Source organism: Nycticebus coucang, chromosome 18 (genome assembly GCF_027406575.1).
Source record: "Nycticebus coucang isolate mNycCou1 chromosome 18, mNycCou1.pri, whole genome shotgun sequence".
Taxonomy (NCBI): Eukaryota; Metazoa; Chordata; class Mammalia; order Primates; family Lorisidae; genus Nycticebus; species Nycticebus coucang.
Genome location: NC_069797.1, coordinates 20,506,603 through 20,530,603, shown reverse-complemented (window position 1 = coordinate 20,530,603; position 24,001 = coordinate 20,506,603). Strand labels below are relative to the sequence as shown.

The following is a 24,001-nucleotide window of genomic DNA, read 5'->3' as shown; positions in this document are numbered from 1 at the left end:
GAAGGTATATCTGTAGTCTTCTTTACAATCTTTTTGAAATATAATGCAATGTTTTAGCAATATAATAAATTAAAGGATAATACAATAGTTATTATTATAGCATCCCTCTAGGAAATTCCTTCTTTTTTTTTTTCTTTTGAGACTGAATCTCACTATGTTGCTCTTGGTAGAGTGCTGTGGCATCCCGGCTCACAGCAACCTCAACCTCTTGGTCTTTAAGCGATTCTCTTGCCTCAGCCTCCCAAGTAGCTGGGACTACAGGCGCCCGCCACTACGCCTGGCTATTTTTTTTTTGTTGCAGCTGTCATTGTTGTTTAGCTGGCTTGGGCTGGGTTTGAACCTGCAAGCCTGGGTGTATGTGGCCAGCGCCCTCACCCACTGAGCTACAGGCACTGCCAGAAATTCCATTATTATTACTTTATTCTTTTTAACATAGTTGGGAATAAACATAGTTCATTATTATAAACCAATTTGAAAAACTAAGATCTTATGGAAAAAGTAAGACACTAATACTTCACAATATATCTTAGATTAATACAATGGTTTGATGGATCCATATGGTAATTACAAAACAGAATAATTTTATTCTGTTAGAAAAAATAAATTCTTTCTTTGTTCTTTGGAAGACCAAGAAAGAATTAAGTTAAAACTATCAGTCTTTATGAATAGTTACAGAATTATTTTTAAAAGAAACTAAAATTGGGCCCTGATGTTATACTGAGGGTTAAAATTCTTTATAAATTTTAAACAGTCATATTATCAGTACGATATTTCATTGGGTTTATAAAAAATTGCTATTTTGAGAAACAGTAGTCAAAAGGCAATGTTATTATGCCAAAGTTGCGAAGGACACCCTGCTAGCATAACTGCCCAAGCAAATAACTTACTAAACTTCTCATTTTAATACTGCAGAAAGGTTAATCAAAATCATACCTAATTCTCAAGACAATATTTCCTTAAAAAATTCATAACATCCCACAATACAAACTTTCTGCTTTCACCGACATGTTTGTTTAACTCCTTTATTAAGTACAGATCAACATGCTTTCAACTCTTCATACTACTTCTTACTCCTTTTTATTTACCACCTCAGATAAATTACAAGTTCAAATTTCAACAAGTAAGACAAATCCCTTATTTGAGCAGTAAGACAAAGTTATTATATAGATAACTTAGACTCTAACAAATCTAAAATCTAACTTAAACATTATCTTTATATTATATATTTAGAAAACTTCTTTTTCCTTTACTTCAGAGGAGACTGTAACAGGAAAAGAAGTTGGATCTGAAGGACAAAAGGAGGAAAATCAAGGTTTTTGCCTTCTAAACAGGCGACCGATAAAGGAATGTCCCAAATAGCTTAGATATGTTATCACTTACTTGGGCACATAAGCAAAGCCACCAACATGCAACACTCTTATTCCCTCATCAGTTGCCCAAATTTCTTTTTCAAAACTAGGTTTCATAGTTGCTCTAGCCTTTATAGTGAGTGCCAAAGAAGTAACTTTTGGCTAAATGAAAAGGGCCAGGCAAAGAGCTGGGGAAGAAAGGGGTACAAAGAGGAACAACAAGGAAGGGGCCAGGGCTGCCGAGGCCGACGGAGGCGGGCGGCAGGATGACACACCCCAAAGAAGCTAGTATCTCTGTAAACAATGCATTTAGTAACCAACAAATCTTGGTTAAAAGCCAAAGTGCTAGAATTTATTCTACTTTAAAACCACTTTAACAACAACAACAACAAAATAACTTTATGAAATTGAAAATTATCAACTCTCTGAGCTCAACAACATCCATGCTCAGATACAACATATAGCCAGGTACTTTGACAACACGACAAAGCAAAACTTCAGAACCAAAAAAAAAATACTTTACTGAATATCCTCAGATGATCTAGGATTTAAATACTCTGCTTAATGTTGGACATCCTGGCAAATCAAGAAAGACACAGGCCACGGGACAGGACAGCACTTGAGTATTAGTTAAACTGTCAGCCACGTGGCCTGATTAGCAAACAAACCTTTTCTTTTCTTTCGGGGGTAGGCTGAATGAAGGGAATAAAATCTACAGGTTAAAAGGCTTTCTTCTCAAACATATTAATACTCTCTCAGAACCAACATTTTTAGTGAAATATGCATCTAGAATAAACTGGGAAACAAAAAGTAAAGAATTTTACTTTTAAGTGGATCTTCTATCTTTTAAGCATCATGTGAAGAAATTTGTGTTGAGAATGCCCATTCTGTATTTAATTTCCATAAAGGTCAGACTATGGCACTCAGAATATTCAACCAAAATTTTATCAATTAAAAAAGCCAGGAAAAAATAAAAAACATGACAAGTATATCATGTATTAATTACTTACACATTTTGATGCCATACCTGAACTGAGACTATATACTATTATAGTTTTGAACAGCAAAGATAACTAGAATCCCCTCTTCTACATTAAATACAAATAGCTAAGAATTTCACTCAAGATGTGCAAAGGCACAACTTATATATTTGATATTTCAATACTATGAAGAAAATAAAATCATCCTAATTAGTTTCAAAAATTTTGTTCTGAATTGACGAAGATTTTCTGGAACTTTTTCTGGTATATATCTGTAGTAACTGAACCTAGATTAATTAGTAGCAAATTAATACACGGGTAATGCAGGTTTGTTTTACATTCTGAAAAAGATAGTATTTTTCCCTTTCCAATTTGGTCTCTAAAATTGTTATGTGGTCTGTAATTTATAAATTTCATCCTAGATGGGGTGCTATGTATGTGTGGAGCTTTAATCTCCATTCTGGAGGCAGCTATTTGCCCTAAATGACAAAACCCATTCTAGAAGTAATTAGCTAGCATTTAATCCAAAGGCCAGATGGCTACCTCAAATGCTTTGGCTATCTTAATCTCAAACTACACCAGCAGCTTTGTTATTAGTAAAACGAGTATTATGTGAACTAAGTGGCCTTGTTATTTAGTGTAATGGATGTTAGAAATCACTGGGGTAACCTGAGTGGCATTAAGAGACACACAGACTATTAGAAATATGCAGACCTTCTACACTCTGGTGAGACGCAAACAGGCATTAAGAAGACTCTAGCAAGCCCAGGAGGCTCTATTGCTAGGAATGCTCCTAAGCTTGATTCTAAACAGCTGTGTCCAGCCAGTGATCTGGAAGATGCGGGCTGCTTGGTGCAGGCCATATTCTGTCTCTGATACTATCACATTTGCCTCACTAAATTTTTCAGGGAAAGGTCTGGTCAAAGTACTTAAACAGAATTAGGCTGCATTCGATTTACACAACTACAGTTGAACCCCTCTAAGTTGACCACCCAAGGGAGATTAACAAATTGGTCAACATAAAGAACTAGGCCTACTGTACTGATATGTACATGTGGTGCATGTCTGGTCTATGAAAACTAGTCAACTTAAGGAGGTGATCACTGAATTTTCAGTGCCTGATTGCTGATAAAATTCCGAGGATGCAGTTTCAACTGGAAAGGCCAGATGGCTACCTCAAATGCTTTGGCTATCTTAATCTCCAAACTACACCAGCAGCTTTGTTATTAGTAAAACGAGTATTATGTGAACTAAGTGGCCTTGTTATTTAGTGTAATGGATGTTAGAAATCAACAACTGGAATTGTGAGAACACTTATATAGCCTTTACCTAGCTCTAACTACTAGAGGACAGTTATCTACCAAAAGGTATGTAATAGTTGAGAATTGTCACACTGGCTTAAGCCAGTTTGCAAGAAATAAAAAAGAAAAAAGATTTGGGCAAATAGAGAAAGTGATTTTTACCAAAACTTTGTGAGGGAAAGGTGTATCTGCTGATCCAAACAACTGTTTTGAAATTGAAGTCCCTGTCTTTAAAGTTCATTATGAGAGATTCATTTTACATAAATCTCCTCCATCTGGAATGCATTTTACTTCTCCATAAACAGAGAACTGGACTAACTGCAAATGATTATTTTCATAAGGGGTAATGCTGTCCTAAAGAATCCCTTTAATACAAACCATATGCTGGTATCTTTGAAAGAAAAGATATTCTTCAGGAAATTAGTCGTTTATATGAGATCAAAGAAATGGAACCAAATGGATTTTAAAGCTTATGGAATTTATAGTTTCAAATATTTTCACTGTTAAGTACATGGCTTATAAATAATGACTGCATGAAATTTCATTGTATACACAATTCATTTTTTAACATCACATTACTCAGTATGACACCAACCCGAGGCCCAACCTATCCACAGAGCCACTGCCTCCTATACGTCCTCTACCTGTGCTTCCAAACTTGGGCATCACACATCCTCCGAGGATCTAGCAAGTGCACTACCTTCCCTGAGCTCACCTACACAACATGGGATGTCACTACAGACATATTATAATTAGAACCAAAATGAAGGTGAACTCTACAAGGCTAGGGACTTTAGTGTTGCCCACTGATATATTCCTAGGGCCTTAGAAAAGTGTCTGGCATTTTATAGGCAGCCACATTTTAATGGAATGAATTCCACAAATATGCCTGCTATGTACTTTCTACTTACATGTGTGACGTGCTGTGCTAGGAACTAAGAATACAGAAGAGCACAAGGCAGACAAAGTCCCTACTGTCAAAGATCTCACATTACAGGAGAAAGTATAATAAATAAGCAAAGTGATCAGCTACAGACTGTGATAACCGCTATGAGGGAAATAAACAGGACACTGTGATGGAGAACCACAGAGGACACCCTCTCAGACAAGGTTTTACACTAACCAGGGCGTTAGAAGCAGGAGGAAAAACATGGACAGATTTGAAACACCCAACAGCATCCACTGCTGGCCTGGACACGGGCCATGATGGGAAAAAGGCTGAGTCAAGGATGATTCCCAGGCAGTTTGCTTTCCTAGGTTTTTAGTGTTGTTTTCATTTTGCTTTGAGCTTAAGCAACTAGGTGATTTGATGGTACCATTTATTGACATAAGATACAAAGGAACAAATATTGGAAGGAAAAGAACAAGGTTCATTTGGAATATGTTAAACTTGAGAAATCTTTTAGACATCCAAATAGAGGTATGGATTTAGCAATGCACTGCCTGGCAAAGAATAGGTGCTTAGTAACTAATCGAACTGCACAACAAATCAAAAATCAAACAAGTTAAGGCTGCTTGCTTTCAAATCCAGAGAGCCAAAGTGTCGGGTACACCTACAAAGAAATATTAAGGGGATTTTTTTTTTTTTTTTTTGAGACAGAGTCTCACTTTGTCGCCCTGGTAGAATGCCGTGGTGTCATAAAACAGCAACCTCAAGCTCTTGGGCTCAAGCGATTCTCCTGCCTCAGCATCCTGAGTAGCTGGGATTATAGGCACTCACCACAACACCTGACTACTTTTAGAGACGAAGTCTTGCTCTTGCTCAGGCTGGTCTCGAACCTGTGAGCTCAGGCAATCCACCTGCCTCGCCCTCCCAGAGTGTTAGGATTATAGGCATGAGCCACTATGCCCAGCTTCTAAAGGAATATTTTAACTGAACATTATTCAATCAATGGAACTAATTACTTAATTATTTCCCATAGAGTTACTAAGACCAACTACTTGTTTAAGTATTATGTAGTTAATGCTGTATTATAATAGTTACGAAATGATTTCTAAAAAAACTATACGTATCAATAAAAAGTTAATTTTCTAAGAATTAAAACCCAAACTCAAAAGTCTAAAGATACCTTTCTTTCTTGGTTGAATGAATAGCTATGTCTAATAAAACTGCTTTAATAAAAAATCTTTTTCCTCAGCTTTTAATATATTGAACTGAGCATATTTAAAGGTTACTACATAGTGGTGCAAACACGTTGAAGGTGGTATGTCAGCTAAAATAGGGTTTGTCAAACATCTAGATTACATGGCTGATTACATGGTTGCTCTTTCTGTGAGCTGCTTCAAGGTGGCTAAAAAAATAATCTAAGAAATTCTTTCTACCAGCAGAACAGGTTCCTATAAGAACTATTCATATCAACTTTTAGGACAGGATGTATAAATCACAGGCATTAAGAAGACTCATGTATAACTTTGCAGATAAATTCCAGAAAGTGATTACCGCAGCTTAGACAGTAATTGGAAGGAACAATCTAGAGCAGGGTTTCTTAATCTTTGCGTGACTGATATTTCAGGCTGGATAACTCCTTGTTGCGGGGACTTCCCCTGCAGAGCAGCACCTTGGCCCCTGCCCACTAGATGCCAGCAGCACACCACTGCCGACACCAGTGACTTTCCACCAGTGTGCTGTGCATCTTACTGGTGCCGTGAAAATTTTTAAAGAGTATTAATTAAATTATTTTTGAAAGAAGTTCAAAGCACAGTAAGTATATTCTGTTCTTTGCTCTTTTTTTGATCGACATAATTTAAGTGTGGCCTGGAAGTTTAAATATAGGTTCAAGTGTGCCCTGAGATAAAAAAGATTGACAAACACTGACCCAGACCCTCAGCTGAACAAACAAAAATGTCTCTGGACACTGCCAACGTCCTGTGGGGAGCCCCCAGTTATGACCCACTGACCTAGAGTAACAGCAATTACGGCTAAGTGTGTTAGTGACAGGAAGCCTGCGAGGGATTTGTGATGGCCTCACTGCCCCCACCGCTGGCATCCACACTCTGGCAATGTCTCCCCCCACTCAGTATGAGGGCGGGTTCGTGTGATAAGGAGAATGCAACAGAGGGATGGCTTGTGACTTCTAAGACGGGGTCACAAAAGACACTATGTGGCTTCTGTCTTGCTCTCTCTCGATCATTTGCTCTGGGAGAAACCAGCCACCATGTCACAATGACATTCAAGCAGCCCTTGGGAAAAATCTACAAGGTGAGGAACTGGGGCCTCCAACCAAAAGCTACCTGAACAAGCTTGAAAGATCTTCCTGCCTCAGTCAGGCCTTCAGATGACTGCAGCTCTGGCCAGCATCTGAATGACCACCTCATGAGTGACCCTGAGCCACAACCACCTGGCTAAGTTCCTACTGAATTTCTGACACACAGAAACTATGAAATAATTAATGGTTTGGGCAGTGCCTGTGGCTCAAAGGAGTAGGGCGCTGGCCCCATATGCCGGAGGTGGCGGGTTCAAACCCAGACCCAGCCAAAAACTGCAAAAAAAAAAAAAAGAAATAATTAATGTTTTAAGCCACTAGGGTTTAGGGTCATTTGCTATGTAGCAATTGATAAATAAGATAGCATTACACTTATATCTATTCCAAATACAAAAATAATGAGTGGTAACAACTTGGCAGGTATATTAATTCTTACCACTTAGTAACAGAATCACTACCTTCTTTCCCAAAGGAAATAAATGCTGGCTTAGTAGCAGTTTATCTTTTCCAGGCAAAAATGGGCACAGAACTATTTCTCCCAAATTTAAAATGCAGTTGGGAAGAAGGAAATCAGAATAGATTGGTAGCTTGACTTATGTGGTAAAAATAAAGTATCTTCCATTAAGTCATCTTTGAAAACCCTCCTGGAGACTCACACACGGAAGCGAGAAGCTCACTGTTGACTTCTATCCAGTGATACCTTTAGCCACTAAACACAGGGCTCCCCAGCAGGAGGAATTTAAGATTTCATCACAGCTCAGGGTCACTGGGGGTGATCCAGGGGAAATGGCAGAAAGACTAAGAGAATTCCATTTTCTCAGATCTCTTACAAATCCCAAAGTCACAGGCCTGCTTCCTATTGACACAGGCACATTTCCTACGCCCACTTTGTACACTGAAAGCTAAAATAAATACTAAATGAACTTGGATTAAGTGAACCTTCACATTTTATCTTACTAGGAATAAACAATACTCCAAGCAATTATATCCCTATTTCTTATATAACATGGAAAGCATCCTGCATTTAAACTACTTCACAGGGTATGATGGGCAGAACTGGGCACCGCCCTCCGCAATTTTTATGCTTAAATCCTACTCCCCAGTGTCTTAGGATGTGACTGTATTTGGAGACAGGATTCTTTAAAAAGGTAACTAAATTGGCTTGTAGCTCAGTGAGTAGGGCGCCAGCCACATACACCAAAGCTGGTGGGTTCGAGCCCGGCCCAGGCTTGCTAAAAAAACGACAAGTGCAACCAAAAAATACCTGGGTATTTGGCGGGCGCCTGTAGTCCCAGCTACTTGGAAGGCTGAGGGAAGAGAATCGCTTAAGCCCAAGAGTTTAAGGTTGCCGTGAGCTGTGATGCCACAGCACTCTATGTCGAGGGCGACATAGCGAGACTCTGTCTCAAAAAAAAAAAGTAACTAAATTAAAAGGAGGAGGTCATTAGGGTGGGCCCGGCTTCAATATAACTGGTGTCCTTATAACAACAGGAGACCAGGGGGGCATTTGTAGCTCAGTAATTAAGGTGGCAGCCATATGCTCCGGGGCTGGTGGGTTCAAATCTGGCCCGGGCCTGCTAAAAAAAAAAAGCCAGGTGTTGTGACGGGCATCTGTAGTCCCAGCTACTCGGGAGGCTAACGCAAGAGAATAGCTTGAGCCCAAGAGTTTGAGGTTTCTGTGAGCTATGACGCCACAACACTCTACTGAGGGTAACAGTGAGACTCTGTCTCAATTAAAAAAAAAAAAAAGGAAGAAGGGAGAAGATGACCATCTGTAAGCCAAGGAAAGAGGCCCAAGGAAACCAACCCTGCTGACACCTCCATCTCAGACTTTCAGCCTCCAGAATTGTGGGAAAATATATTCTGTTGTTTAAGCCACCCAGCCTATGGCACATTTTTACGGCAGCCCTCGCAAACTAACAGCAGGTTTTCTGGATACCTTTGTGTTTACTGGGTCATCTGTGACCCTGAATCCAGTCCCTTCCACTAATCACAGAAACCATGCCAATAGCAAATTAACACGCAGACCCTGACTTTACATTCTCAGCTGTAAAAAGCGTGTCACAGTGACATTAGATGCTCCAAAATTACACATCAATGAACTGTTAGAATTGAACTCTTTTATTCTGGCCCTCTTGACTTTCACAAACACTATAGAGGAAGGAGAAAAAAATAGTAGAATGAATTTTAACAACTTAAGTAAAAATAATTAAACACTGAAGTCCTTTCTCCAATCTAACTAAGGAAAGGGTTGTTGAAATTTGGTGACGATAAAGTAGGGCAAAAGACTTACTGAAGAAATGCCCATTTTGTTGAATATTTATAGAGATGATTTGCCATTCCAGCCTTGGGGCTGAGCAGCTTGAGCGGATGGGGAGGTATACTTAAAATAACATTGAATCTGGCTATCACTTAGGATAATGTCCCCAGGCAAACTGTTACAGCTAGTCAAACTGGGGGGGCTTGATGGGGGAATAAAAGCTTTCAAGGAATTAGAATAGTTGAACAGCTAAGAAGAAATTTTAAAAGAGAAGTAATAGTAGTGACCAATTATTCTGAAGTCTTAATCCTACAGAAATAGGAGGTGATACAAAAGGTCAGGGCCAGGTGCAGTGGCTGATGCCTGTAATACCAGCACCTTGGGAGGCTGAGGCAGGAAGATTGTTTGAGGCCAGGAATTCAAGCCCAGCTCAAGCAAGAGACCCTGTCTCTACCCACCACCCCCCTCCCCCAAAAAATCTAGGCATGGTGGCATGTGCATGTAGTCCTAGCCAATAGAGGCTGAGACAGGAGGATCACTTGAGCCCAGGAGTTCAAGGCAACCTACGACAGTGCCACTGCAATCTATAGCCTGGATGACAGACCAAGATACTTTCTTTAAAAAACAATTAAATTGAAAAAAAAAAAAAATCAAGTAAAATACATAAACCGAAAATTTAAAGATACAAAAAAGTCAGTTCACTACATCTAATACCAACTTCGTGTGTTGAACATTTACCTAGGGCTGGGCTAAGTACTCAATATGTACAGTTTAACCTCCACACCAATTCCATATTATTATCATGCCTGGTTAAAGATGAAGAAATAGGCTCAGCACCTATAGCTCAAGCGGCTGAGGCACCAGCCACATACACCAGACCTGGCAGGTTCGAATCCAGCCGGGGCCTGCCAAACAACGACAACTACAACCAAAAAAAAAAAAAAAAAAAATAGCCAGGTGTTATGGTGGGTGCGTGTAGTCTCAGCTACTTGGGAAGCTGAGGCAAAGAGAATTGCTTAAGCCCAGGAGTTGGAGGTTGCTGTGAGCTATGATGCCACAGCATTCTACCCAGCCTGACAGCTTGAGACTCTGTCTCAATAAATAAACAAATAAGAAGAAATAAGCTCAGAGAGGGTGTATAAATATATACCTATTAAAAAATACATAATTATATATCCCTATGTAATAAAACATTATTATGGTAACTTTCCTTCTTTTTAAAGTGTAGCTACTAGAAAATTCTAAATTGCATGTGACATATTTCTATAGAGTAGCCGTGAGCCATGTCCTTTTTTTTTCATGTATATATTAATGCATTTAAGGGGTACAATGTGCTGATTTCATATAGAATTAGGAATGCTTACATCACACTGGTTAATATATACCTGATCTCATTTACTTAATTATTGTGTTAAGACATTTATACTCTATACTGAATAGATCTGACATGGACCCTTGCATTATGCACTACAGGTGTGATCCCCACCATTCACCCTCCCTCGATTTGACCTCCTCCAGAGTAGCCATGTTCTATACTATATCTATTATCCTCTTCTTAAAATCTAGGAAGAAGGTCTGGTGTAGGGCTCACACCTATAATCCTGGCACTCTGGGAGGCTGAGGCAGGAGGATCCCTTGAGCTCAGGAATTTGAGACCAGCTTTACTGTCTCTACTAAAAATAGAAAAATTAGTTGGGCAGCATCCTGGCAAGCGCGTGTAGTCCCAGCTACTTGGGAGGCTTAGGCAGGAAGATCGCTTGAGCCCACGAGTTGGAGACTGCAGTGAGCTGTACTGTACCCAGGATGAGAGGAGGAGACTCCGTCTCAAAAAAACCAAACCAAACCAAAACAAAAAAACTAAGAAATACTTCATTTGCGTAACCACAGACATTTAACTAGAAATCTGAGGAATTAAAAACTTTCTGATGCTTTTAAACTTACAAAACGAGATGAGTTATCATTTTTCACAGTCTTCGCATTTCCAAATGATTCCAGGATTGGATTTGCTTGCAAAAGCTGCCGTTCAAGTTCCCCCTAGAAGACATCACACACACACATAAATAAAAATAGATGTATGTTAATCTAACATCTCTACTTAGGTCCTCGCGTGGGGGGGGGGGGACACTATCTCTATTTCTCAGTTCTTTCATCCTGTCTGCCATCCAGCAACTCTTGTAGGCTTCTTATTCCTGGTTATATTAAGCTCTGCTAAAGGCAAAAATTAGCATCTATAAAGTGATCGCAAGAAGAAAATATCACACTGAATGGAGAAGATAAAACTGAAGCATGAGGCACATAAATTAGCAAAGAATTTTGAAAATAAAACAAATTTCATAAATTGAAATTTAGCATAACACTTCTAATAAGAACGTATTAATACTTCTGCTTATTTTAACTCTGCCTTGTTTGAAAGATTAAGACAGCTAATTGGATGATTACCACTGGGTTGGTATAAGACTTTCCATTTTTCCAAGGGGTTTCACATAATGTCTCTATGGTACGGACAGGGCAATGTCCTTACCTCCACTTACAAAGGATGGTAAACATGGTGATGCTAACGACTTGCTCAGACTTACAAGGCTAAGGATAGAATATTTGGCATAATGCGTGCTTCAGTCAGTGCCTTTTACATGCAAACTAAGCTATGCAACAGATTTTACAAACAAAAGATGTAAGTGTATTTGATCATGAAACACAATCGAAAACTGTGGAAGAAAGCACGGTGTCATTTCTGGCCATGAGAAGCATTACAGAGTGATGTGTTTCTGGAATGTCATTCAGAATTTTCCTTTATGACTTAAATAAATCTGCTTTATCCAACCACAAATCTTTATTCTGTATTTTAAAATACCCACAATATTCCAGACTGAAAGAGAAACTAAATAAAAGCTGCCAGCAAATGCAATTCTCCAAGCAAAAAGATGAATATAAAGAAACTCACATAAGATTTTTAAGTTAGTGGCCATTTGTTAATGTGATGCCTTGTACCACCATCAAGCTCAAAAACTGTTTTTGAGATCCAACATACGGTTTTGGGATCAAACCCTGGTTTGGGCTCTGCCACTCAGCTGCAAGGGTGAGACGTCATCCTGAGGCTTGTTCCACAGGAAGGGGGTGTTCTCCTGACACATCTTTCCAAGGCATTTATCTAGACTGGCCACATTTTCACAGGTCTTAACTATAATGTACCATCGTGATCAACTGAAACCAGTCAAGAGCAAGTCTTACCAATAATCTTAAACTGTGTGAACATCACCACCCAGTATTACTTCACTTTCTTGGCATGAGATAGTTTTCTCCCTGTATAGTGAATCTTCCTGTTTATTGACTTCAAAGCATCTACCAGGCTATTTCCAACACAAATCATAAATCTTTGCCAAATTTCCTTAAATATGGTATCCTATCCCGTTTTGATGCCTAAGAGCCATCAATAAGAATGTTAGCTATTATTCTGTGATAAAATCAACTGCCTTTTCCCTCGAGGCCAGAGGTCATTTCCATCAGCATGCCTATGACTGAAACTTTGCAGTTCCCTGGTGGGTCAATTGTTTGGGCCTCTAAACTTGCTTTTTGTTGTTTTACCTAATTCAACCTGTGTAATCAGAGTGTGGAAACCATCAGAAAAACACTGAAGAACGTTCTAATAAGCAGGGCATTACCTTTACTCTAAAGATTATTAGATCAAGGTATCAAAATATGGATTCCTTAAAATTATATACTATCCTGCCCCAAATCATAATGAGTAGATTTTTATAATCTCTCTTTGAAGTGTTTCCCTAACTTGCAGATAAAGCAAGTTACACATACCCTATTTTACTATTTCCTAGACATGGCTACGCAGATTCTTTGGGTCAAGATTTCTGTGTTTTCTTTTCTTTTCTTCTTAGCGCTTAGTGAGTGTGTGTGTTACCTACTGACTCTATTCTTCTTTGCGTTGGCTTAAAATAACCTACAGGGTTAGTGCTGTATGGGCTGTATGCCCTGCACCCAGCTTAGTCAGCATCAGATCAAAAGAAGGTCCACAAATGTTTGCTGAATGAATGTATAAAACCAGAGGTCCTGAGGCTGGGTGCAGTGGCTCACACCTGTAATCCTAGCACTCCGGGATGCCGAGGCAGGAGGATCGCCTGAGCTCAGGAGTTGAAGACCAGCCTGAGCAAGAACAAGACCTCGTCTCTAAAAACAGCTGGTCAGGTGGTCCCAGCTATTTGGGAGGCTGAGGCAAGAGGATCACTTGAACCCAAGAGTTTGAAGTTGCTGTGATCTATGATACCATAGCACTCTATAGAGCAGGGGTCCTCAAACTGCGGCCCGTGGGCCACATGAGGCAGTGTGATTGTATTTGTTCCCGTTTTGTTTTTTTACTTCAAAATAAGATACGTGCAGTGTGCATAGGAATTTGTTCATAGTTTTTTTTTTTTTAACTATAGTCCGGCCCTCCAATGGTCTGAGGGACAGTGAACTCTCCCCCTGTTTAAAAGTCTGAGGACCCCTGCAGAGGGTGACAAAGTGAAACTCTGTCTCAAAAAAAAAGAAGTTCTGATAGTGTTTGGGGAGGGGATCGTGGTGAGCCAAAAGCAGTGATAAAACCTGAGTTAAGGGCCCTCACAGTCACCATCATAATTGTAGGCTCAGGTACTTCTATGTCCCTGCTTTTGTTCTACTACACTAACAGCGTCATGATATGACTTCTAACGTCATGGGTTTGTGACATCAGTGAGACCAAAAAAAGATCTCAAAAACTCACAAATTAAGCCCAAAAAGTTTGACACAAAGTTAACATCATAAAACATACAAATGGCCTTAAGTTAAGAAATGATCAGAAATGTCATCATTTCTGTGTTGAATAATTTCTTAATTAGATAAATGGTATTAATAACTCTTATCTGAATTATGAAGGCATTTATAAACCATCAGGGGCAGTGACTACTCACTTTTCTGCTAGAACTGGATGGGCAATGTCCCTTGTTTCTGTTTTATATAAAAATGAGAAATGGTATTTGGGAATGTGCCAAAAAAAAAGCAGAGTTAGCTATTGAAATTATTCCTTTTTTTTTTTTTTTTTTTATGCAGTCCCCCACTACCACAAATTATGCAGCTGAGTTTCCCACATTTGAGGAAATCGCAGGGGTCAGCACATCCAGAGTGCAATGGATAAGCCTCACCCTGGGAAAACCACCTTCATAATCATGGTATCTCCCCTGCCAGGTAAGAATATTGAAATTATTCTTAAAGCTCTAAGTATTTAGAGCTCTAAATACTTTCAGTCTGCCAATCATGGTGAAAACTACACCCTTGCGTTTACCGTATAGTGTATAATGCACACTTGCTATATGATATAGGATGAATTTTAAATAGCTAAAAAAAAAAATAATAATAACATCTTTCAAAACTCTAGTTCAGCCAGCAACCAGACCGCAAGAGGACTGGGGCTGGGATCAGGCTGTACCCTGCAGGGCTGGCCGGGCAAAGATGCATGTGTCTTACTGACCACAGGAGGAGGGTTAGAGGCAGACGGCCACAACCAGTCAAATGTTGAAAACTGGATTCTAACCTCGACTGGTAGGCCCCATGTTTCTGTACTTGCTACTTGCTATCTATCACCTTTTCGTCCTGATTCAAGGCAGATTAGACAAAAAGAAGGATACAGAAACATCCCAGAGAGGACATAAAAAGGCAGGGAAGCAGGCGGCTGGCTTGAAGGAGTCATTCTTAGAGGATGATCAAGTTTTAGAAATCAGTCATTTTCAAGTCTGCTCTCAAATTGTACCATGTTGGGGCTTTGGAGTGACAATGGAAACAATGTGCCAGCCTTTGAGGGTCTCTAACAGCAACCTGTCACGAGAAAGAGGGCAATGAAGGTATACTTGCAGTTGGCTGGTGAATGCTAATGGGATAAAGCCAAATTAGAGTTTTAATTTTGTTACAAAAAGTACACCAAAAATTCATAGGTAAATATTTAAAATTTACCTCTTACACATCGTGACTTTAATTTTTGAAAATCGATTTCACTTATGTCTGCTCATATTTTCAAAATGAAGATTAAATGTTAAAGGTAATATAAAAGACTAAACCATGCCACAAAAGACAGACAGTGTCAAGTGCTGGCAAGGATATGGAGAAACTGGAACCCTCATTTATTGCTGGTGGGAACATAAAATGGGGTAGCCTCTTAAAAAAAAAAGAAAAAAATCAGGCGGCGCCTGTGGCTCAGTCAGTAAGGCGCCGGCCCCATATACCAAGGGTGGTGGGTTCAAACCCGGCCCCGGCCAAACTGCAACCAAAAAATAGCCAGGCGTTGTGGCGGGCGCCTGTAGTCCCAGCTACTTGGGAGGCTGAGGCAGGAGAATCGCTTCAGCCCAGGAGTTGGAGGTTGCTGTGAGCTGTGTGAGGCCACGGCACTCTACTGAGGGCCATAAAGTGAGACTCTGTCTCTACAAAAAAAATTAAAAAAAAAAAAAAAAAAAAAAAAATTAGTTTGGCAGTTCCTCAAAATGTTAAACAGTTACCATATGACTCAGCAATTCCATTTCTAGGTATGTACCCAACAGAAATGGAAAACATATGTCCTCACAATACCTTGTACATGAATGTTCATATCAGCATTAATTACAATAGCCAGAAAGTGGAAATAACCCATATGTCCATCAACTGATGAACAGGTAAATAAAATGTGACATATTTAATATAATGTAACAGTATTTGGCCACAAAAAAGAATCCAGTACAGACACAAGTTACAATGTGGATGAACTTTGAAAACATTATGCTAAACCAGAGAACAGTCTGAGAGGACCACATACGATTCCATTCATATGACATGCCCAAAATAGGCAAATTCATAAAGTCAGAAAGTAGATTAGTGGTTGCCACGGGCTGGGAGGACTACTGGTAAATTGTATGGTATGTGAATTATATCTCAAAAAAGCTGTTTCAAAAAAACAATGGGCAAATAAACAAAAAAAATAAAAGATCAGCTCAGGAGTCTAGAAATACCCTCCCCACCCCCCCATTTATACTAGCGTCTAGGGATAAAACGCTGGATATATACAAATGATTACTGGGAACCTGAGCAAGTTTTGCTTATAAAGGTCAATGTAAAATCACAAAGCAGTGGCATCAAATCAACCAAAACAAACGCTACCCTTGCGAATTATTTTTCATACCGTAACTTTAAGGAAATCATTCTCAAAATGTGGTGAGTAAGTCACGGATAGGGGCACCCCAACAGGGTGAGAAGTAATTTCGTGTGTGATTCTTTCCTTTCCACGTCGTTCAGCATCTCACATTCTTCAGGTGTGTTGGGGAAGAAAAATTGAGAACCGCTGTTCTAATGTTTCTAAAAACATCACCAGAGTTACCATGTGACTTGACTACTATTAAAATCAACGTGGGAAAAGCGCGTGGGGCTCTGTGCGCAGTGAGTGTGTGCAGGAAGACCCGCAGGTCAGCACCACAGGGAAGCATGGCCCAGAGAGGGCAGCAGCTTCTTTGGGAGAACTTGCTTCCCAGGGATTGATTTGACCCAAAGTAAAATCTAGGGGTAGGCATGCTACTCACATACAACGGGAATCCACTCTGTAGTTTAGAATGACATCAAAAAAAATGTTAATGATAGTGATTTATATGTTCCACAGAGCATTCAGAAAACCTAAATCTGTACATTAATTGCTTGACACCTACTTTGCTGGTGACCCAGGTACACATTTAGCACATACACTTGGCGTGGACTGCCAAAGCAAAAAGAAAAGCTGGTTTCTGGTCCAGATTTTCCTTCTTTAAATGGTAAGAAAGGCTTAAAACATCCTATAGGATATTTCATGATTGGGCGGCGCCTGTGGCTCAAGGAGTAGGGCGCTGGTCCCATATGCCGGAGGTGGCGGGTTCAAACCCAGCCCCGGCCAAAAACCACAAAAAAAAAAAAAAAAAAAAGGATATTTCATGATTATTTCATTAACTCTCCCACTTTGTATTACTGATCTGATCTGCAGCTAAAGGACCAAAATAACTTTTATAGGTATAGTACAACTTTGGTGCCTGATAATTTTTAAGGATTTTAAGAAAGATATCTGAGAATCTTAGTATATATGACAATTCCTTTAGATACTTATGACCGTTTCTTTATATTAATAGATCACTTCCAGAACAACATTATTGTTTCTTGCTTTATATTAGCTTTAACATTATGTTTTTGGAAGATAAACCAAAACTGTTCCACTGATGGGGAAAGGATTAAATCCAAACACAGATATCCTGCCTTATCCAAGGAACCTGGCTCAGTTCTACCCTTCCTCTCCTCCCATGTAGCAGGAAATTGAGGTCACTCTCTGCTTCATGGTCTGTTCATCGCTATGACCTGTGGCACTGAAAGGCGGGCATCTGATAATTAGGAAGAACAACACTCCTCCACTATTTGCCCAGCAGAAAGAAAACCCTAATTTTATATATTAAACACAATGAGGCCTTTATGTCAAAACAAACACAGGCATAAATTATACAATGCCATAGCACTTTAAAAGATTAGAAATTTGTAACCCAAAAAGTAAAACTTTTCAAGCAGCAGCTCCAAATTCAAAATTTAGTATATGGCACAAAGGTAGGTTTCCATATATTTAGTAAGTCTTAAAATAATGCCATCTAGTATTTGCCTTATGAAACCGTAAGTTTATAGGCTTCATAAACATGCAATTCAATGTCATGAAAAAAAGGCCAAATAAAGATTAACATTTACCTAGAAAACAAACTGAAGCAAAATGGCATGCTACTCCCCATGAAAGAATAAGGCTCTAAGTAATACATTTTCAAAATTAAATATTTTTTATAATAGATGTCACTGAGAACTAATGGCATTTGTTACTAGTAGAGATTCAATCTAAAGACAGAAATTAGTGCAAACACTCGAGACTAAGAAGCATAAAGAAAAGCACTTGCCTGAGGTTTCACTGGTTTAGGCGATTCCTGCTGTTCGTTACAAACAGATAAATGCAAATGTTAGCAAGGTTGGGTCCTTCCCTAGCAGTAAGCCATATCCAAAGCACCAGGCACACACAGGGGTTAGAACGTGGAGGCTGCTGCCCCTGCCACTCTCTCAGGCGACATTAACTACCCCTTCTGCTTAACTATCTAAAAGTTAAGGATAACTGACACTCAATTCTTACCCTTTTCCGATCATTCTTCCCTTATCTCTACCCTCCCCTCAAGCTCCTGTGGGCCGCAGCAGGTAACTCTGCAAGTTCAGGCAAACTGCTAAAAATATGTGAGGAGCTTTTCTTGGTGGAGAATAAGAAGTTCTTGATAAGCACTGCTACACGATTTTTAACAATTCTCACCACATCATTGCAGGAAATTAGGATTCAAGCCACAATCATAATTTCCAGTTTGTCCTGTTAGAAAACCTATTTGATAGCAATTTCCTGTATCCTTGTTCCTCTTGAGGGGGAAAAAAGCTTTGTGGGGTGGGTGGGTGGGGTGGAGACAAGGGAGCTCTTAGTAACAGCAGTGCATGAAGTAGACTGGCTTCCTCATTGACAGAGCAAAAACTTACAGGAATGTTATGGTCCTTTCTTCCTTTATGTGAAGAAGCAACATGAGCAAGGTACTGAATAACTTTCTTCGTATTTTCCGTCTTCCCAGCACCCGATTCACCCCTGAGAGAAATATTAACATAGGTTTTGTCTTAATAAAAGCACAGCACATACATTCCAAAATTATAATCGATAAAAAAGATTAAATTGCACTGGAAGAAGAATTAGTTGAAAATAAATACATAAATAAGTAAATAAATAGTAGAAAAATAACTATCAGCAGTAGTTAGAAAATAAAATTATTTTTTAAGAAGTATCAAATAGGCTGGGCACAGTGGCTGGATCGATTGAGCTCACGAGTTTGAGACCAGCAAAAGTGAGACCCCATCTCTACTAAAAAAATGAAAAACTGAGGCAAGAGGATCACTTGAGCCCAAGAGTTTGAGGGTGCTATGAACTACGATGCCACAGCACTCTACTGAGGGTGACAAAGTGAGACTCTGTCTCAAAAAAAAAGGAAGTATCAAATAAACTCAAATATGTCTTGGTAGGTGCCAGAAAGAGGACACAGGAAAATGTTAACAATATTATTTTTTTCCCTTTGAGGGGACAGATGGATTCTGCCAGAGAAGTGAAATTTATCGGACTGTTCCTGAAGAAACTACTCATTCATTACCAGAAACATATCCCGCACTGCAAACAGTGAATTCCTAAAACAATTAAGATAATTTGGCGGGGCCTGTGGCTCACTGAGTAGGACGCCAGCCCCATATACTGAGGGTGGCGGGTTCGAACCTGACCCCAAGCCAAAATTGCAACAACAACAACAAAAATAATAAGATAATTTAATCTAATGGAGTTGAAAGAATTCTGGGATACCTTCTGATTACTGATATTCATCTAACAATCTGCTGAAAGCCTTCCCAGGTCATCCTTCAAAACAGGCTACCAATCCCCTCCTTTGTACCAAAGCTGTACCTTGTATGCACTTTAAGATCTTCCCATTGTTTGCTGGCCTCAAACAGTGAGCGCCCTGATGCCAAGGACTAAGGCCGCAGGTGTTTGTTTCATTTTAATTCACATAACCTTGCCCAGTGTTGACACAGTCAGTACATAATTTTTTGTCAAAATGGATGAATACTATGAATTTTGGTCTTAATGTGGACAAATGCCATCACTTTAAATGATTTATTTTTACAAACAAGCCTGGTGCTATTTCAAAAGCTGCTATTTATTTCTACTTAGTATTAAGCTTGAAATTCAAAAGGCTGTTAGGCACAAGGTAGTGATAAATGTGTAGGAATTATGGCCTCTCTGCTGAAATGCTTAAAGTTCCCTAAAACATTATCAAAGCAAATCGAAGGTTACAAATCAATAAAAATCCCAATTTGGATTATAATAAAACTTTTAATATCTAATGTGGTTAATTTTCTTTTTGTTGTTGTTTTTGTTTGTTTGTTTATTTTGGGGGTGGGAAGTTGCAGGGTTTTTGCTTTTGTTTTTTTGTTTTGGCCGGGGCTGGGTTTGAACCCTCCACTTCTGGCAGACGGGGCCAGCGCCCTACTCCTTTGAGCCACAGGCGCCACCCAGGTTAATTTTCTTTAAAAAACTAGAAACTTAGAAATGTTATTATATGTACATTGTCAACTAATACACTTCTGAGTGTTTTATCTAAGTCTTGAAAATTTCTTTTTTCTTTTTTTTAGAAAACTGCCTTTGGGCGGTGCCTGTGGCTCAGTTGGTAAGGCGCCGGCCCCATATACCGAGGGTGGCGGGTTCAAACCCGGCCTCGGCTGAACTGCAACCAAAAAATAGCCGGGCGTTGTGGCGGGCGCCTGTAGTCCCAGCTACTCAGGAGGCTGAGGCAAGAGAATCACTTAAGCCCAGGAGTTGGAGGTTGCTGTGAGCTGTGTGAGGCCACGGCACTCTACCGAGGGCCATAAAGTGAGACTCTGTCTCTACAAAAAAAAAAAAAAAAAAAAGAAAACAGCCTTTATTCTATTAGTTGGAAAAATTGACTGGTACAGAAAAAAGTTCAGTCAGCTGGAAAGAAGACAGAAACTGAGTGCCACACATGAGAACAGGTGGCTCCTCTGGGAAGGAACCTGGGTACAGTGAGGAGAAAGGTGTACTGTGAATCAGAGCCAGATGCTACAGTCTAGTGAGACAGGTTATGCCGACTTCCAGAGTGTCTAACTGCCTCAAGTGTGAAACCAATTCCTGTTAGCCCAGGTCTGGAGAGGGGTACCGGGACATGTGGGGCTGAACAGGGGTGATATGGCCATCTGTTTATCAGAGAAAGTGACAAAACGGGAATTTTAAAAATCAATTTTCCATCTGACTTTATTTCCAAATACACTTTCTTTTTTTAAAAAAAAAACAATACACTTTCTTCAGGGATGACAAATATCAGTATTAGGAAATCCAATTATACAAAAAATACTATATCTAGTCTGGGGGTAGATATTTATTTTTGGTAACATACATCAAGTGGCATTAATTACACAGTAACTATAAGGTAACTAACATGAAACCACAGAACTCTAACTCTGCCATAGCTGCATGGATTTGGGCCTTTCTGGCTGCTGAGCACATTTTCTGGATGCCCACCCCAGAGCTATGCCAATGAGATCTGTTAAGGAGTAAAGCTCCAAAGTGGCGACTCACCGGAGTACCTTGCAGCTGACAGATAGGCAGAGTTATAAAGTAGTTACAGCCTAATTCACAAAAGTTACCAACTGTTTCTCTTTTTTTTTTTTTTTTTTGTAGAGACAGAGTCTCGCTTTACCACCTTCGGTAGAGTGCCATGATATCACAGGACTCAGAGCAACCTCTAGCTCTTGGGCTTCCGCGATTCTCCTGCCTCAGCCTCCCGAGCAGCTGGGACTACAGGCGCCCACCACAATGCCTGGCTATTTTTTGGTTGTAGTTCAGCCGGGGCTGGGTTTGAACCCGCCACCCTCAGTATATGGGGCCAGGGCCCTACTCACTGAGCCACAGGCACCACCCCAACTATTTCTCTTTCTAGAAAGAAGCAAGAAGTTATTAAGAAATTCCTTGAATTAGCGCCTGGTGTGTCAGGTGGGAGTGCAGGAGATGGGTGTTAGAGCAGTGTCAGAAGGACCCTAGTGGGCCAGACGAGTTGGATGTCATTAATAATCATGGTTGGCTTCTAAATACTGGTAGCAAGATGACTTTTGATTTGTAATCTTAGGTAAATTATAGATAAATGAAAAAGGCCAGTAATCATACACTAAGATTAATAAACAGCACTTCAAAATTAACCGCTTAAGGGCTGTGCTTACAGCAAGGTTTCACAAGACAAGGCACCCAGATTTTTTCTTCCCACGTCTGGCTTGCAGAGCAGCTCTTGTAGCCATTTCAAAAACCTCCCTCACTCCATCTTTGGTCTTTGCTGAACACTCCATGTACCCAAAAGCACCAATCCTGGTTGCCATATCTCTGCCTTCCTCAGGTTTTACCGGCTCCTGCTTCATCTTGGCTAGCTCCCGCCTTGTGTGCTCATCATTCCGCAGATCCTTCTTGTTCCCAACCAGGATGATGGGCACATTGGGACAGAAATGCTTGACTTCTGGGATCCATTTTTCTGGGATGTTTTCTAAACTATCAGGGCTGTCGATGGAGAAACACATGAGTATAACATCGGTGTCTGGGTAGGTGAGGGGCCTCAGGCGGTCATAGTCTTCCTGCCCGGCTGTGTCCCACAAAGCCAATTCTACCTGCTTGCCAACCACCTCAATATCTGCCACGCAGTTCTCAAACACCGTTGGCACATACACCTCTGGGAACTGGTCCTTGCTGAAGACTATGAGCAAGCATGTCTTCCCACAAGCTCCATCACCAACAATCACCAGTTTCTTCCTGATAGCAGCCATCACTTGCAAATGCCTTGTACGATGCACGGCCTGTGTAGAACAAGTTGTACCAAGTAGCTTGAATTTCTGAGATGAAAGGCTCAAGCGATGACTCCGACTCCAGCCTCTTCCTGCCAAGTACTCTCGTCCGCCAGTCCCAAGCTTGAAGATGAGAGCCAGGAGCTGAAGGGGCAACCTCAGACTAACGAGAGAACCGACGGAGGACCGCAGGCGGCGGGTGGCGGCAGGAGGAAAATTTATTTTTTCTTAAAAAACTCTGACCCTTTTTTTGTATTATGCTTAGAACAATACACTATTTTAACTGTCTACAAGTTAAATTTTTTAATGGGCTTACTGGCTGCATTGTGTTATTAAGTCTCTGCACCCAAATAACTACAATGTCAACTGTTGGCCTCAGTTTCCCCAGTGAGACATCCCCTTTTCTTTTTCTTTTTGGCCGGGGCTAGGTTTGAACCCACCACCTCCGGCATATGGGACCGGCGCCCTACTCCTTGAGCCACAGGCACCACCCGACATCCCCTTTTCAAATCTTTGTTGGTACAAATTATTTCAATCTCTCTAGATATTTTGTAAGACTGAATTCAGTCTAACTTCAAAACATCCTTTGCCTGAGGTTCTTGTTTTAGATAACCTCACTTTGAGAAACACTCCATACATAATAACCTCCTATATTATCTGTATCTATGTAACATACATGAATAGCGTAAGTAGATGATTTCCCATAATTTCAAAACTCTATTCCTTTAGAAAGTAGCTTAGTAGGAAGAGCAGAGATTCCGTGATCAAGACTTGGGTTCAAGTCTTCCCTATCACATTAACACTAGCTAAAACCAGGTGTTGGACAATATGAAAGTAAATGGAGATAACAGGGGTGTTGCAAATGGAGGTAACATTTGCAAAGATGTTAGTTCCCTTTCCTTGCATATTTGTCTAGAACATTTTAAACTTATATTTACAAGCTGATTTGCATGCTTTTTCTTCTGTAACATAGTTATCATCAAAAGTGTGACACAGGCGGTGCCCGTAGCTGGGGCGCCTGTCACATAAACCAAGGCTGGCGGGTTCGAACCCGGCCCAGGCCGGCTAAAGCAACAATGACAACTGCAACAAAAAAATAGCCAGGTGTTGTGGCAGGCGCCTGTAGTCCCAGCTAATTGGGAGGCTGAGGCAAGGGAATCGTTTAAGCCCAAGAGTTTGGGGTTGCTGTGAGCTGTGACACCACAGTACTCTACTGAGAGTGACATAGTGAGACTCTGTGTCAAAAAGAAAAAAAAAAAAGTCTGACACAGCTACAGCAATCTAATAATTCCCAAAATGTTATGACTTGAGGACATCTAAAGCAGAGTCATCAGAAAAGCACTTGGGGGTCTAGAGAGGCTAACAGCCTGATCTAGGGTCCGAGTTGAAACAAGAATGATCATCAGAGTTCCTAGTGACCCCACAATGGTTTTTCAACTACACCACTTTTGCTGTAGCTATTTAAATCAAC

General features: G+C 40.2%; 2 protein-coding genes and 1 pseudogene across 6 annotated transcripts in view; all 3 read right to left on the bottom strand.

The window, feature by feature from the left end:
* The window catches only part of MYH10 (myosin heavy chain 10), a 161,011-nt gene that overhangs the window by 89,415 nt on the left and 47,595 nt on the right, over positions 1-24,001 (bottom strand). For 3 of the 5 annotated variants that reach the window (XM_053570507.1, XM_053570508.1, XM_053570506.1), the window contains 2 exons: positions 18,637-18,739; positions 11,035-11,127 (listed from right to left, as the gene is read on the bottom strand). In XM_053570507.1, coding sequence (XP_053426482.1) covers positions 11,035-11,127; positions 18,637-18,739 — 196 coding nt within the window. Of the gene's footprint in view, positions 1-11,034; positions 11,128-18,023; positions 18,054-18,636; positions 18,740-24,001 lie in introns of all 5 variants that reach the window. The other 2 variants (XM_053570509.1, XM_053570510.1) reach the window with 1 other exon arrangement.
* Positions 14,162-14,309, bottom strand: LOC128571450 (uncharacterized; annotated as a pseudogene).
* Positions 21,630-22,727, bottom strand: LOC128570914 (transforming protein RhoA-like). The gene has a single exon (XM_053570511.1). It carries the CDS (start codon positions 22,510-22,512, stop codon positions 21,931-21,933), a length of 582 nt encoding a protein of 193 aa, XP_053426486.1. The 5' UTR covers positions 22,513-22,727; the 3' UTR covers positions 21,630-21,930.

Excerpts from the sequence above, each read along its gene's own strand:
- LOC128570914 (XM_053570511.1), bottom strand. The coding sequence starts at position 22,512 with ATGGCTGCTATCAGGAAGAAACTGGTGATTGTTGGTGATGGAGCTTGT.